The sequence below is a fragment of the Durotheca rogersii genome (genome assembly GCF_024521655.1).
Source record: "Durotheca rogersii strain YMJ 92031201 chromosome Unknown GGS23scaffold_14, whole genome shotgun sequence".
Lineage (NCBI taxonomy): Eukaryota > Fungi > Ascomycota > Sordariomycetes > Xylariales > Xylariaceae > Durotheca > Durotheca rogersii.
In genome coordinates this window covers 434,390-449,562 of record NW_026251245.1, presented here as the reverse complement: position 1 = coordinate 449,562, position 15,173 = coordinate 434,390, and the positions used below count along the sequence as shown (strand labels likewise).

At 57.3% G+C, this 15,173-nt stretch overlaps 5 protein-coding genes across 5 annotated transcripts; 3 read left to right on the top strand and 2 right to left on the bottom strand.

Annotated features, from left to right (window-relative positions):
- Window positions 1–260: 260 nt before the first annotated feature.
- GGS23DRAFT_110623 (uncharacterized protein) lies at window positions 261–1,564 on the bottom strand. Its single transcript, XM_051510992.1, has 3 exons — window positions 1,360–1,564; window positions 580–1,296; window positions 261–493 (listed from the first exon to the last, which is right to left on the bottom strand). Exons 1-3 carry the CDS (start codon window positions 1,466–1,468, stop codon window positions 435–437), a joined length of 885 nt encoding a protein of 294 aa, XP_051370899.1. The 5' UTR covers window positions 1,469–1,564; the 3' UTR covers window positions 261–434.
- Window positions 1,565–7,374: 5,810 nt separating this feature from the next.
- GGS23DRAFT_110481 (uncharacterized protein) lies at window positions 7,375–8,113 on the top strand. Its single transcript, XM_051510991.1, has one exon. The coding sequence runs from the start codon at window positions 7,487–7,489 to the stop codon at window positions 7,871–7,873; it is 387 nt and encodes a 128-aa protein (XP_051370898.1). The 5' UTR covers window positions 7,375–7,486; the 3' UTR covers window positions 7,874–8,113.
- Window positions 8,025–9,839, top strand: GGS23DRAFT_610864 (DnaJ domain-containing protein; the record flags this gene model as incomplete). Its single annotated transcript, XM_051520357.1, has 4 exons — window positions 8,025–8,060; window positions 8,141–8,210; window positions 8,278–9,108; window positions 9,174–9,839. The coding sequence occupies 4 exons, from the start codon at window positions 8,025–8,027 to the stop codon at window positions 9,491–9,493; spliced, it is 1,257 nt and encodes a 418-aa protein (XP_051370897.1). The 3' UTR covers window positions 9,494–9,839.
- GGS23DRAFT_610860 (uncharacterized protein) lies at window positions 9,684–12,423 on the bottom strand. The gene is made up of 3 exons (XM_051520356.1): window positions 11,667–12,423; window positions 10,765–11,577; window positions 9,684–10,649 (listed from the first exon to the last, which is right to left on the bottom strand). Exons 1-3 carry the CDS (start codon window positions 12,173–12,175, stop codon window positions 10,190–10,192), a joined length of 1,782 nt encoding a protein of 593 aa, XP_051370896.1. The 5' UTR covers window positions 12,176–12,423; the 3' UTR covers window positions 9,684–10,189.
- Window positions 12,424–12,734: 311 nt separating this feature from the next.
- On the top strand, window positions 12,735–14,701 carry GGS23DRAFT_573147 (kinase-like protein). The gene is made up of 2 exons (XM_051516666.1): window positions 12,735–13,829; window positions 13,899–14,701. The coding sequence occupies exons 1-2, from the start codon at window positions 13,148–13,150 to the stop codon at window positions 14,429–14,431; spliced, it is 1,215 nt and encodes a 404-aa protein (XP_051370895.1). The 5' UTR covers window positions 12,735–13,147; the 3' UTR covers window positions 14,432–14,701.
- The last annotated feature ends 472 nt before the right edge of the window (window positions 14,702–15,173 follow it).

The following is a 15,173-nucleotide window of genomic DNA, read 5'->3' as shown; positions in this document are numbered from 1 at the left end:
TCGTGCCCCCGCCTTCGTCTGCTTCCCGAGGCTCGGCGATGCGATCTCTTCCCGGTGTTGGCTGCTGTCGCTACTGCCTTAACTTGACTATAGTTAGGCTTACGACCGTAGATGCCTGGAGGAGGGAGGCAACCTTTTCCGCCACGTATCCCCCAGTCACATCGTCACAACATCTCGCCGATGCAGATAGTAGCTCGCGAGACCACCTCTCTTCCCATGTAGTCACTGAATCGTCCCGGGAGTCATCGTCAACCGTTGTCGGCTGAAGAATTTCGCCGGGCGATTCGTGGAGTGAGTGGACGGATATGCGTATAGGTAATTCAAATTTTGACTGGGGCCATGAAGAACCCACAAGGAGGGGTCGTCGGGGAGCCGAGCATGCGGTCTACGCGACCTCGGAGTCAAGCGTCTTCACGGTGAGCGCCTGGAGCAAGCTACCTGGAGTCGTGCCGAGGGCTCTGGTACTTTCGGTAGTCGGTGCTTGCGAATTGTGCTAGAGAGAGGGGAAGTCAGCGTGACGTCGCTATCATTTGGGGGACCATGGCGTGGATATTGGCGCGGACAACGTCGGTAGCTTACTTGGAGGCGTACCTTGGCAGGCCAGATATCTAAACTCCATACCTTGGTCGTCGGTAGCGTTCTGCGGCAGACTTCTCCTCTTCTGTATCAGGCTCAGGACCTGCCGTTGCTGCACATGGCTGTACTCAGCGAACCTCTCCAGCGCCATCAACGCGTCATCCTTGAGGCTAGACACCCACAGCTGTCGCTGGATCTCGTCGTCCCCGTAGACCGGGAGGCCGGGCGGGCCGGACAGGCTCTGGTTCGGGACGGGATGCGAGTGGTGGTGTGGCACAACGTGATTAGCAACAAGCATCGGGTCCAGCGGCAGAGGCGGTGTCGGCGGCGTTGATGTTATCGACGGCATAGGCTGCATGCCGTATGGGGGAGAAGGATGGTCCGGGATTTCGGTGGTGATGAGCTGGTGAACGTAGTCGTTGCTAGTAGGCAGCGCGTTGTCCGGCCGGTCGAAGCAGCTCATCCAGCCGTCGTAGATGTTGTGGCCGTAACCCTGGACGTCCGACGACATGGGCTGACTCGTCGTCGGCCACGACGTAGCGGCGGGAGGCGTGGAGAGCGTCGTGGGGATGGGACTGTTTGACGCATGCCTACTTTGGGGGAACGGCCACGGTCCGGTATAGCCCTCAGTATCGTCCGACACCGAACTCATCGAATCTGTCTGAGAGTCGGACTTGAGGATCTCGTCCAATAGGGCCAGCTTTTGCTTCCGCTTCTCTCCTGGAAAGTCGCTGTCAGCGACGCATCCTAAGGTAATAACTAGGGCTGGCTTGGGCGACTTACGATACGCGCGAGACGCGATTCTGTTCTGCTCCTTACGTGCGTCACTATTTCTCTTCTTGGGCGCTTTGGCCCTGGTTGATGCTGTCGAGGCCGTGTTCGTCTTTTCCATGGCGCCAGCAGGATATCGGCGGTCTGCAGCCCTACGATGAGATGGACTTCTTTTCCTTTGGAAATTTCCGGGAGAAGAACTACTATTATTTGACGGTCTGGGAGGGGCCTAGCGGGAACAAAGTGACATGTTATATACCTCCACGTACCACGGGCAACAGGAGGAGACCGCTCTCCTGGTAGACAGGCAGGGATGAGATACGAGCAGCCCTATGACCTCCGGATCTACGAGGGCTCGCAACCAATACCGACATGCCGTTTCCAGATCCCGCCTTATGCCCACCGCTACGGAACTGACTTCCACCCCCCTCCTCCTCTTCCTCCTCAGATGGGCCATGTACCTATGCACGCTGACCTAGGAGTGAGCATCTCGACATGGAGACGGTCTTTTAAGGTTAACTATGCCTCGGGTGGTGAGAGGCCGGCAGTCTCTCTGCCTGACCGGAAAAGTGACTGCATTCGCGCAGCCTGATTGGTAGGGACCGTAGGGAAGCTGGCCTCCTTAATGACAGAGGGACTATCCAAATCCCGCCCCTATGGGTGTGTGCGGGTGTATGTAGATGACATGGAGTCATGTAGGTAAGTGCACAGGTGTGCGAGGCGTCGGTAGGGTTGACCGTAGAAGTCGAAAATAGAACACCACCCACGATCTCCATTGGCTAGGGGTCGAGAATATCCCAAAATACCCTCATGATTGGTGGGCCTTAGTCATCGCGTTACCAAGCACCCCGGCACCCTAGAGACAGCGAATCGACGAGGGTTGCCGGGGCCAGGCAAGCCAGGGTCCCCTTCCAGACGTTCTTGGACGATGGTACGTCCGCCCGCCAGAATCACCTCAGCACCTACGCACTTACACGCACTCCCACGCGTACACTCACACACACACACACACACACCTACATATGTAGCCTTATGTAGGCCGGGGTCGCCAATGCATAGCTTCCTCTCCATGTGTGGCATCGGCGGGCAAGGCGCCCCGGCGGCACGGTCACAGCTTCTCGAATGCACATGTCAAATCGTTGCGTGTAGCCATGTCTGGGCTCCCTCCGGCAACCAAGCTGGAGTTGCAAGTATAACGACGGCAGGGATCGCTAGGGATGACAAGGGGGATGGTATTAGATACCTACCTCTCCGTCCATGGACCTGGCCGAAGACTGGTATCATCGTGCCATGGCCCTCCCGGGCGAGGGCTCGCTTACACATCCCGAAAAGAATCATCGACGCATTTGTATTCCGGGTGCGCAGAGCCTTCCGACCGAAGCCCGTGTTCTCGCGCTAATATTCTCGGGTTAGGACGAGTCACGCTCCCTCATTCGATTCGGCTGTCCTGCGCGTTGGACGTTATCTCCGAGATGACCTCGCACGCAGACTGGTACGGCGGCGTTGACTGGCGGTGGCCCGCCAGCGAGGCGCTCTGCATTAGTAAGGACAGGCCTCGGCGCATTATCATCGAGCTCTAGATGGCGTCCCACCGCTCCATCCCCCCGGTAGCATGGTAGCCAGAGTTGGGTACACACCTCCCCTCGATTCGCGAGAGAATAGCTAGGTAGGTATAGGTAAGGGTCTATTCTTAACACATGCACTATTTAGGTAGGTCAGCTACCACGGCTTATAAGAGGTAGGCACTCGTCTCACGGGAGGTGATGGCAGTATTCGCCGTTTGGTCTATTCCTAGCATATATACCTGCCTTTATGAAGGTAGCTATTATATATATATATAGGTAAACAAACACGTGGGGCACTAATCTAACAGAGTAGGTATAGAATAATGAAACAAGTGCAGTACCTATAGTGCCGTATAGCGTAGTATAGTGCGGTGTAGTGCAATATAGTGTGGTGAGGATAGCATAGTATAGCATAGTATACCTAGCAGGTAATAACGGCGATAGATATATCTGAGAAGAGAGGAGGAGAGGGAAGTAGATGCTAGGTAGGCATAACGCACCCAGCACACACGTACAATACCCCCACACAAGCACGTTTACACTCACCTCCATATATTACCAAAAAACATAGGTATACGGCAGACCAGGGAAAGCAGGTGTGGGATTGTTGTCGACCGCCTGTAGGTGGCCAAGAATAGCTCAATACATATGAATGCCCCCGTCGGTCGGAACTGGGGACGACGGTCCACTTCGTCCCGCAACCACCCGGCTATCTGTGCGGGCTTGCCTAGCTGAACACCAAGCCTTATCCCCGAATAGCCTCGATCCTGACAGCGCCAAGCCGACAAGCTGGGACTGGCCGCGGAGCCAAGCACACGCACACACATATCTGTTGTAGATACCTGCCTACAGGGAGAAAGGCCAGACCCAATCCGCAAATCAACAGAGCAGCGACTTCTGCGCAGTGCCCGACTCCGTGTGCTAGGTGCTCAAGGCGCCACCGGCTGGGTCTGAACTACCTACCTACCTACCTATCTATAGGTATACTGTGCATAATAGGCCCAAGGTAGTAAGTATCATGTCGTGTCGTGTAGGTACTTTTGCCCGCCCCTGTATGGCACGATGAGACGGTACGAGGCATAAAAAGAGTGCCTATGCCAGGTAGTACCTATTCCTGCCTACCTGCAAGGTTGTTGACTCCATGGTCGGCTCGAGCTAGGGTGGCCTGCGGCTGACAGGCTCGAATCTGGACCGGGATGGACTGAGCGTCTCACGCTGTCTGATCAGACGGAATGAGAGGGGGCGAGGAGGGGAACAGGCGCCACGACTCCCGACCGACGCCGGTCTGATATCGTATATATACCTATTAGGTAGGTAGGTAGATATATATACATGGTCAACTTAGCGGCGCGGAGGGGTGGGCAAGGGCAGTTAACTTTAGTACGGCTGGAGGGTTGGCCAGCTACAGCTTGAAGGAAAAAGAAGAAGAGAGAGACTAAAAAAGGAACGCTAACTACCTATGCAGAGTCTTTCCGGCGGGAGGATGCTATGGAGGTAGGTGGCTGGATGCCCGGGTAGGTGAGTTGGCTAGGGGTGAAAATCCGTTAGGTAGATCGAATTCGCGGATTAATGATCAGCTTGGTAAGAAGGGGAAGCGAGAGGAGAAGAGAGGGAGGAACCGCGTAAGTACAGGGGTAAGCGAGCTTGCTTTGGTATCTACCTATGTGTACTTAGAATTATGTGCGTACCGACGAAGTTATATATTAGAGACCTGCTCTATTTACTTACCCCTAAGCAGGTGGGCACTGGATTGGTGGTAGATGGCCAGGAGGAAAAGAATAACCCGATACTATGAAATAAAATAAAATTAGAATACATACACATATACTCATGTAACATACCTACTTGTCTGTGAAGTTGGTAACCGGCCTATCTCGGCACACGTCAGTGCCCGCCTAGCGCGATATTCACAGCATAAATATATCGATATCGGTGTATGCACATATATACGTATGGGGGTGTGTGAATCTAGTGCGCGGGACAGACGACGACAATAATGGGGATCTTATAATATACCTACCTAGTAGCTATACTACCTAAAGTAGCAGGTCCCTGTATGCGTAGTAAGTATAAATAGGTACCCAAGGTTATCAGTTTCCCCCACGGTCAATTCTGGGGGACATCCCTCCTCGGCGCTCATCACCACATACAACTAGGCACACACACTCACCTCCCATCCCCTCTCCTGCTTCTCTCGCCCAAATATAAGTCGATGCCTACCTATCCCCTCTACCACGGAGATGACAGCAGTCTTACCGTCCGCTCCACGGCTCGGCTCTGCCGGCCTAGGTCGACTCGGGACGCGTTACGGGATACAGCGTCGAGAGAACCCACCGTACACATCATCGGTATCCCACCCGGTGCCAACCAGCTATATATTACACGTGGCTAGAAAATCTCGGTAAGGACGGGAGGTGTCATAGATGTCCGTCATCGCGATGGCCGACTGCCAGGCTTTTCTCTCTCTCTCTCTCTCTCTCTCTCTCTCTCCATATATGCGGCCTAAGCGGGTGGCCTAACTCAAAGAATACATACCTACTTACCTAGGTAGACAACCCATGCAGTTGGGGTGTAGCATAGCGTGTGTACTATATGTACCACGCATGTATGTACAGATAGATTAGGAGGTTAGGTACCTACAGTTATGGCTTCGTGATACCACCTGGAAGACCCGTCGGGTCGGGTAGTGGGAGAAACGGCCGGAACGAGCTAGAAGAAGCCGGACTACATATACCTAGGCAGGTAGGCACGTTAGCAGCGTCTTCATTCCTCCATTTCCGTATCTCTCTTCCTCTCTACGCATACTCATAGATCTTGCTTCCGTGGTGGGCGCGACAGGGAGCCTGGTCTAGCGGTCAGAAGGCGATGAAAGGTTGGGACCCAAGGCGGCCTTGCCTACCTGTAGGTACATGATACCATCTACATATACAGCACCTTTTTTGTACTTGACGCGGTCTGGAAATGTATGAAGGTACATACATATACATAGGCATAGATAGATACGTACCTAGTGTGTACATCGATTGGCCGTCGCGACGGCAGAATATGGCCCGTGTTGGGTCTCCTCCACATTGCATGCAGCAATAAGGCAGATCCAGTGCCGAATCGAGCAAGGGAGGCGGCAGGGGTCCGAAGTATCTCCAAGTAGCGTTGAGGCTGAGGCACACGAGACCGCACCCAAAGCCGCCTGGCAGTCGCTGCAACGTAGCCTCACAGTGACCCCAGAGGTACATGAGGTGGAAGCCACGATTCCATCGGATTCTATGGGGTAATTGGGCGGCGGCGCTTCGATTGAGCCGAGAGAGGATGTATATGTAGCAGTGAATAATAGTAACAATAAAAAACCCTCAGCTGTCGCAGACGTGTGCTGCGTAGGAGGCAGGTTAGGTAGTAGTCGTAATGTGAATTCTAGCTGCGGTTGTTGGTGGGAAGCGCTGGGATTGACCGACGTAACTGTTAGCGCCGACGCATACTTAGTCCATGATATGATACCTATCTTTTTTTCCCTCTTGTGCATATGGAAAAGAGGTAGCAAAACCGGTGCATTGCCATAACTCGACATCCTTTGCCAGCTAACAACCAACCTCTCGGCGCTGGTCGGCCTTCTTTTCCTGCCGATCTCAGGAATCTGTCCGTCCCCGTCCCCCCCCCCCCTCCTACGTACATACACATCCATCCACTCTGGAGCCGATTCTCTCGCGCTCTCTCTCCGTCTTCTTTACCTTGTTCTTCTGCGTCGTCGTCTCCTCTTCTCCCCGACATTTCCCAGGCACCCTTCGGCTCTCGGAGCTGACGCGCACTTGAGGTCGCCTGGATATATACCTACCTACCTCCTACAGCCCTATCCGTCTGCGCTGCCGACCCTCCGACCGAACCAACCGAGCCCGCCCGAGGTACGTTCTGCGTGTGTATTGTGCGTGTGCCTGTTTCCCGCCCTTCTTGCGAGGTTGGGTAGGTAAAGTGCCTGCCAGCCTGCCTTGCCTGTCCTGTCTCGTCTGCCTGCTTTCTGCTGCCTGCTTTCTGCCCGCCTCTGCCTACCTACCTTAGGTACCTACCACCTACCTACCTGTACCTACCTAGGTAGGTACCCAGGGAGGTACTTTATGTATAGGTACCTCTCCCCACGTAAGCGCGCCTCGGGAAGGAAGGCCAGAGAAAGCAGTCGAGGCGAAGAAAGCGGAAGAACAGCCAGAAGACGAGGAGGTTTCGTCAACCAGAACCTTCCAGCAATCCTTTCCCCACCCAGTCCGTACCCTGTCCGTAGAGGCCCTGAGCCAAGGTACTTCCCCGAACCCATCCCACCAATCTAGTACCGCCGTTGCCTGCCAGCCCATACTAGAACCAACCATTCGCAGCCAGGACCGGACCCCTTCTATCTTCTACCTATCTTCCATCCTCTGATCTACCTGATCCCGTCCCGTCCAGTCCTCTTCCACGTCCACGCTCGCCCTCGTCCTCGCCCTCGCCCTCGTCCTCGCCCTCGCCCTCGCCCTCAGACTCTCGAGACACACGCCTCACCACTGCCTTCATCCGCCGGCGCACATCTGCACTCGCGCAAACGCATCCGCACCCGTATGCAATTGCCCTCTCTTCCTCTCCGTCCGCATCATCGCCTCGTAATCGCCAACCTCCTCCGCCTTCTCTCCCTCCCTCCCTCTTCTTCCCTCCTCTTCTCTCCTCCTCTTCCTCTCCTTCTCGCCTTCTTCCTCTCTCCCGATCCCAATTCACCCTCTCGCTCCCGCCTCCTCCCCTCCTTGGGGTTCTGGATTGGTGAGTTCCCGCCAAGGGTTTCTTCTGCCCAAAGGCCACCCCGTCCCTTCTACCCTGTTCCACCCCTCGCGTCGTCAACCTGTCCGATCTGCGCACTTAGTGGGGCACCGCCATCTGGTTCTTTTCTCCCTCTCCTGTCTTTGAAATACACATCTGAGACGCTCCCATTCCTTACTCTGTTTTGCCTGTAACAATTTATTTGTCTTGGGCGGCTGGTCAAGATCTAACATTTCTTCTCCTCCGCAGATACTCTCTGAATCAGCCGAGTCATCGTTACCCGTCGATTCATTTCTCTTCCCTTGATTCGGACGCTTACTTGGCTTGTTCTGCGACAACGACAAGATGGTCAAGGAGACTAAGTTATATGATGCTCTTGGCGTACGTTCTGCTTCCTGGTCTTAACCTCTCCCTTCCCAGCCTCCCCCCCCGAAACCCCATTGCTAATCCTACCCGTCCAGGTCACGCCAACTGCGACAGACCAAGAGCTCCGAAAGGCGTACAAGACTGGTGCCCTGAAGTGGCATCCCGGTAAGTTACACAGCCAAAAAGCGCCGCGCGTCTACGCAATTCTGCCGTACTGATCTGAGGCCCGCAGATAAGAATGCACACAACCCAACTGCCGAGGAGAAGTTCAAGGAGATATCACATGCCTACGAGATCCTCTCCGATCCCCAGAAGCGCAGCGTCTACGATCAATATGGCGAAGCTGGTCTGGAGGGCGCCGCCGGAGGTGGGGGCATGGCCGCCGAGGATCTCTTCGCCCAGTTCTTCAGCTCCGGCTCCTTCGGCGGCGGCCTGGGTGGCATGTTTGGTGGCATGGGAGGCGCTTCCCGCGGCCCGCCCAAGGCGCGGACCATCCACCACACCCACAAGGTATCCCTCGAGGACATTTATCGAGGTAAAATCTCGAAGCTCGCACTACAACGCTCCGTCATCTGTGCCAAGTGCGAAGGCCGAGGTGGCAAGGAGGGCGCTGTCCGACGCTGCCCCGGCTGCGATGGCCACGGTATGAAGACCATGATGCGACAGATGGGTCCCATGATCCAACGGTTCCAAACCGTCTGCCCCGACTGCAATGGTGAGGGTGAGATCATCAAGGAGAAGGATCGCTGTAAGGCTTGCAACGGCAAGAAGACCGTCGTCGACCGGAAAGTACTCCACGTGCACGTTGATCGCGGAGTGAGAAGCGGCACCAAGGTGGAATTCCGGGGCGAGGGTGACCAGGCTCCTGGTGTCCAGGCCGGGGACGTGGTCTTCGAGATTGAGCAGAAGCCCCACCCTCGGTTCACCCGAAAAGAAGACGATATCCTCTACCGAGCTGAGATCGAACTCGTCACCGCGCTAGCTGGCGGCACCGTTTACATCGAGCATCTCGATGATAGGTGGCTAAATGTAGAGATCCAGCCTGGCGAAGCCATCGCGCAAGGTGCTTTATCCCCGCATTTCACCCTCTCAAACCCGATGTCGATGCTAACCATGGCAATTTTACAGATGCCGTGAAGATGCTGCGCGGGCAAGGTATGCCATCTCACCGGCACCACGACTTCGGCAACATGTACATACAATTCTCCGTCAAGTTCCCCGACCGTAATTGGACGGCAGATCCCGCAGCTTTCGAGGCCCTGCGAAAGATACTCCCAGCCCCGTCGCTGCAGAACATCCCTCCCACGGACGCCATGACAGACAGCGTCGAACTCGAGGACTTGGACAACCAGGGACAGGCTCGGGCGTTTGGCGGTCAGAACGGTATGGAGGAGGACGATGAGGACGGCCACCCTCACGGAGAACGGGTGCAGTGCGCCCCGCAATAAACACGGAACGACTGTTTTAGGGATACCAAACTCCTTCAGGACTCGACGTCTACTAACCCTGCGAGGGTTCTCGTGGTTATCGAGCCAGTAGAAAAAAAAACTACATTCCCGGCGTAATGTTTTTGCGGAACCAGAGTCGGGGAATGGATTGGCATGGTTAAGAAGAGGGATGCCGAGGTAGGTTGATACGCGCTCGACGAAGGGACAGCCCGCGTCTCGCTTAGTGGAGAGGGTAGGTGACTCTGTTTGCGGCTATTTCTCTATCTACCCATCCACCATTGACCACACCGGGCGTCATCCCCTCGTGACGCTTTTTTACGAGCTGGCGTTAAGACGGATCATAGAGGAATAACGGACAGATGTGCTTTAATCCGATACTTATTTGCATTATCGTCGTCTCCGACATTGCCGTTACCGCTGCAGCCACGTTGATTTGTGTGTGAATTGGTGCTTGCCTTTCCAGGATAGCAGCGCACTCCTAGACAAAGTAGGCTCTGAGCACCTTGCGCGTCGGTGACTTCCTCCGCTCCCCTAGACGAGGGGCAATTCCTCCTCTTCGCGACCGGCGGAGTCTGTCATGCACGATAGAATGGCAGTAACAGCCAGCGTACACAATACGCGATCACACGGGGAGGGTTTCAGAAGCGCCTAACTTTCGTATTGACTCGACCGGGACGGAGGAGGCCTGGACCTAACCTAGGCAGGCATTTCGGCCCCCTCCTCGCCCAGGCCGGGGGCAGGGGGGCCCTCGGCGTCGTCCTCGAGCTCGAACTCGGTCTTGCGCAGGTTCCCGACCGGGTATAAGATCGCGTCGAGCTCGGCACGGGAGATGTCCAGATGATCTCTGCCGCCTCCCGCGGCGGCGACGGCCCCGCGGCGGACCCAGGTCGCCGCGTGCGGGCCCTCGCGCTCGTACAGGAGCAGGTGCGACGGGGAATCGAGCTCCGCCTGCATCCCCGCCCCCGCCCCCGCTTCCTCCTGGTCCGCCCGCGGGTCGACAGCGACGACGAGCACGGAGAGGGGCGGGGCCTCCGTGGCGGGCGGAGGCTGCGGGACGACGACGGCGTCGAGCGGCACGCCGGGCAGGGCCAGGGTCTGGACATGTGCGAGAGTGGAGCCGTCGGGCGGCAGCTCGAAGATGAAGAGCGCGGGGACGCTGTCGCGGACGGTGAGTTGAGTTGGTTCGTCGTGTTGAGGTGAGGTGAGGTGAGGCGACGAAGAAATGGGGGAGAGCGGGAAAGGGGGGGGGGGGGGGAACGGGCTCGACTTACAGCTCGCAGATGGCCAGGACGTAGCACGGGGAGGAGGGATCGCTGCCGCCGCCGTCGACGTACGAGTAGAGGCGCGAGGCGGCGACGCGGGGGGCGTCGGGGACGAGGGCGCGGGCGCGGGCGAGCAGGTCGACGCGGCGGAGCAGGCGGCGGGCGGGCCAGTCCCAGAGGAGGAGGTGGTCGTCGCCGCCGGCGGAGACGAGGCGGCCGGGGCGCGACGGCGGGGCGCACAGCGCGGCGACGAAGGCGGCGTGGCCCAGGCAGTAGCCCTCGACGACGTGCGCCTGCGGCAGCCCGCGCGACACCCGGATGTGCTCGTCGCGGTCGCCCGTGATGATGTAGGGCCGGGTGGCGCCGGCGCCGGACGGGGCGGGGGCGGAGGAGGGGCTGGCGGGGGCGGAAGAAGAAGAAGAGGAGGGCGTAGGAGGCGGGAACGAGGCGACTACCAGCGCCGTGAGCATCGACACGTGCCCGAGCACCAGCTCGTGCGCGAAGGCGGGGCCGTCCCGCGACGCCGCGGCGGCCGGCTCGCGCGGCCGGTTCGCGAGCAGCCGCTGCTGCTCCTCCAGCGCGCGCAGGTTGCGCTTCGAGTGCACCGTAAACCGGTTCGCGGCGGGCTTCGCGGGCCCGGCGGGGGGCGCGCCGGCGGAGATAGGGGTGGGGGTGGCCGGGTCCGCGCTAGGGGGGGGAGCGGGGGAGGCGGAGGGGACGAGCGGGAGGGCGTAGACGTCGCCGAACTTGTCCGCGCACAGGATGGTAAGCCCGCTCGCGGTGCTGGTGATGGCGACGGAGCTGGGGCGCTTGGGCATGGCTCTGCGCGCGGTGCGTGTCTTGAGTTGAGACCAGGTCTTCTAGCGGGGACGCTTCAGGGGAAAGAGAAGGGGGGAAGAGAGGTAGGATACCTTTGACTGAGCTCCTTGAGCACGCCCCCGCCGTCGTGCTCGAACGTCCACAGCGTTTTGTCCTGGCCGGTGACCGCGACGACATGGCTCCCGTCTTCGGTGGCTGCCAGGATGGTGACGAACGGCAGTTCCGACCCCTGGCCTCGGGGGTTGTGCTTTGGCTTCGGCTTCGGCTTCGGCTTCACCTCCTGCGCGCCGCCGTCCGGTGCAGGCGGTGCCGCTTCGGCCGCGGCTTTGCCATCCGCCCCCTCGGCATCGGGGGGGTTCCTGTCCTCGCTCGGGTCGAGCCTCCGCTTCTTGGGCGGGGGCTGGTCGCCACCCTGCTCGGCGGGCTCTTGCTCTTCGCGAGCAGCCGCAGCCTTCGGGGGAGCCCTCGCCAGGGGATGTGTCCACGATGCGACGAACGGAGGCTCTGCACCGAGGTCGAAGGTGCAGATGCTGGCCCCCCGGGCGGCGCAGAAGATGGAGCCCGGCCCGAGCCGGCTTAGACACTGATAGGGGAGCTTCATGGCGTGTCGCGAAGCGGAGAGAGAGAGCGAGAGGACTTGTGAGACGGCAAATGCCTGCTTCGAAGAACAGGTCCGGCTAATTAGATGATAAATACTAGGGAGTCTCTATTGTGAATAACTAAAATAAAATAAAATAAAATAACTAGACAAAAAGCCTGGTTAGAGGAGGTAGTGTGAGTGAGTGGCAGAGAGAGAGCTTCTGCTCGCTAGGTACAAAATCCATCAAAGCTGTTCTAGACCACGTTTACGTAATACGGGTCTGCTGCCCTGGAGCTAATATATAGTAAAGTTGGGCAAATTGTTTTATACCGGTTTTGTTCGTTCGAGTAACGTCCACTGTGGCCCGGTAACGCCGAGTCTGATGTCCAAGTTCAGTTATCCAGCTTAGTACGCAACCGAGCATTGGCTACAGCCGTATGATGTGACAATCTCATTGCTATGCGTAGAAACGGATGTGCGTGTTCACCAGGTCCCCGAGTCACCCGCGGTTTGTGGCGCAGCACCGTACTACGCCACTCCGGTATGAGCAGACAACCTGGGAGTCTCACAGCTCCAGGCCGGTCACCGATCCACCCCATTTATCCACCCCATTTACACCAGCTCGTCTCGTCTCGACGTCCTCTCACACGCACACTCACACACTCCCGCATTACCATTAGTTACACCATCTTGAACACAGTCTCACCCGCCATGCTGTTTTGGCAGCTCAATGCCTACCTAAACTGTGATCGTTCGCTCGTTGTCCTGCCTTTCTGATTTCTCCCTCCCTCGCCTTAGGTTGAAGCTTAGTAGGAGGCCTAGGAACTGCGCAACCGCCTGAACCATCCGGCTGGCCCGTTCCAACCCACATCCTGCGATTCCATCTCGACACCAGTTCCCGTCGGCACAGAAAATCTCGCCCCTCACAGCTCCAAAGACGCTGTCGCAAAGGGATCCCGCTATTCATTTCCTCTTTTTTTTTTTAGGCCCACCATGGCGCAGATCCTGCTTGACCTCTTCTACTCGTTTGGCAATTGTCTGAATTGCTTCCCCGGATCGCCCACCCTAAAAATCAATAGCCGATCCTTCAAGATTCTGCGCCTGCTGGGAGAGGGGGGTTTCAGCTACGTATACCTCGTTCAAGACACGTCGACGGCGGAGCTATTCGCCCTCAAGAAGATCCGATGTCCCTTCGGCGCCGAATCCGTCCAGCAAGCGATGCGAGAAGTGGAGGCGTACAAGACCTTCGCCCACACGCCCTCCATCATCCACAGCATCGACTACTCGATCGCCAGCGAGCGGAACGACGCCGAGTCGAAAACGGTCTACGTGCTGCTGCCATATTATAGACGGGGAAACCTGCAAGATATCATCAATGCGAACCTAGTAAACCACACGAAATTCCCCGAAAAGGAGCTTATGCGCCTCTTCCTCGGCGTGTGCGAGGCCCTCAAATACATGCATCAATACCAGGCGCCCCGGGGCGGGGAGCGCATGGAGATGGGGAGTGCGAAGGCCGCCAAGGATGGCCGAGGCGGGGGAGGAAAGCGAAACAAGGCCGTCGCTGCTGCCGATGCCGATGACGAGACGGAGCAGGCTAAACCGCTGATAGTCAATCAAGAGGTGGCGGCGCCCGGCGAGCAGAGATCCTATGCCCACCGGGATATCAAGCCAGGTGAGCTTCCCCCATCCGACATTCGGCGCGAAGCCCCATTTTTGCTAACAGCAGGTTCCCCTCCGTAAGGCAATATCATGATCGACGATTCCGGATCGCAACCGATTCTGATGGATCTCGGCTCCATCTCCGAATCGCCCATCCCCATAACGTCGCGGTCTCTGGCCATCGCCACGCAAGACATCGCGGCGGAACACAGCACGATGCCCTACCGGGCACCCGAGCTCTTTGACGTGAAGACGGGGGCGGTGATCGATACCAAGGTGGACATCTGGTCGCTAGGCTGCACGCTGTACGCCTGCCTCGTGGGCAAATCACCCTTCGAGATGCGCAGCGACGAGACGGGCGGAAGTCTCAGCATGTGCGTGCTGGGCGGGGACTGGCGATTCCCCGACGAGAGCCCTCGGGGCCAAAAGAAGGGGAAGGCGACGGCAGGCGGCGCAGGCGGCGGCGCATCCCGCGACGATGGGGCGATCAGCGAGCCCATCAAGGAGGTGGTCCGGAAATGCCTCAAGGTCGAGCCGAGCGAGCGGCCGGACATCGACGAGCTAATACAGGCGGTGGAGGAGGTGATCGACGAGCTCCCTGACGACGACGTATAGAAGGAGGCGGTTAATGAGCGGACGGCGTGCGGATAACTTGTACCATTATATTTCGGTCTCCTGCTTAAATAGCGAGACTAGCAGGACGGGGGCCGGCGAGGAGTACCTAAGGCGGCCATACTACTTTTATCTAGGTATAAGCAATGTCGCGATCAGCTCTGGGAGCCAAAAAGGAGAAGGAATTGTAGAAGATCCCGTTCCCCGCTCAATCGCGGCAGAGGGGGTTTGATGAATCTGAATGCCTTACGTTGGACTTGCCTACATGCTGGCTTCTTCAAAGCTCCTACGATAATTCACGAATATGGCAGTGTCTGTTTTCTTTATTCTGGTGTAAGTATCTACACTACCTAATGTCGATAGCGCCCCAGCAGACAGTTCGGTAGGTACCTAGGTGGTGAGTACATCAGGCGCTTGCCTTGACGTAGGCGGGTAACCTGCAGTAACCCACGATCCCGGAGTATCGAGTACCTCCCATGCAGCGACTGGGGAACCCGTTCCGCTTTTTTGAGCACGTCCATTAATAGAACCGTTTCCCGTCGGCCGTGCATGAGATGATGATGCGAGGGAACCTACATAGGTACCTCCTGTACCTAGGTAGGTACCTATGTATTCGTAAAATACCTACGGACCTATGTACCTAATCCAATTATGTACTCATATATCCTTGTGTACCCCATGTACCTATTCCATGCACGGACAGGCAGTGGCCATAACTATCGAATAACCTCCATACGGGGGGAAG

Coding starts and splice junctions, on each gene's coding strand:
- GGS23DRAFT_110623 (XM_051510992.1), bottom strand. CDS start 1,468: ATGGAAAAGACGAACACGGCCTCGACAGCATCAACCAGGGCCAAAGCG. Junction 1,297..1,359: donor AATCGCGTCTCGCGCGTATC/GTAAGTCGCCCA, acceptor GCGACTTTCCAG/GAGAGAAGCGGAAGCAAAAG. Junction 494..579: donor CTGCCAAGGTACGCCTCCAA/GTAAGCTACCGA, acceptor CCCTCTCTCTAG/CACAATTCGCAAGCACCGAC.
- GGS23DRAFT_110481 (XM_051510991.1), top strand. CDS start 7,487: ATGCAATTGCCCTCTCTTCCTCTCCGTCCGCATCATCGCCTCGTAATC.
- GGS23DRAFT_610860 (XM_051520356.1), bottom strand. CDS start 12,175: ATGAAGCTCCCCTATCAGTGTCTAAGCCGGCTCGGGCCGGGCTCCATC. Junction 11,578..11,666: donor CTCAAGGAGCTCAGTCAAAG/GTATCCTACCTC, acceptor CACCGCGCGCAG/AGCCATGCCCAAGCGCCCCA. Junction 10,650..10,764: donor GTCCTGGCCATCTGCGAGCT/GTAAGTCGAGCC, acceptor CGTCCGCGACAG/CGTCCCCGCGCTCTTCATCT.
- GGS23DRAFT_573147 (XM_051516666.1), top strand. CDS start 13,148: ATGGCGCAGATCCTGCTTGACCTCTTCTACTCGTTTGGCAATTGTCTG. Junction 13,830..13,898: donor CCACCGGGATATCAAGCCAG/GTGAGCTTCCCC, acceptor CCCCTCCGTAAG/GCAATATCATGATCGACGAT.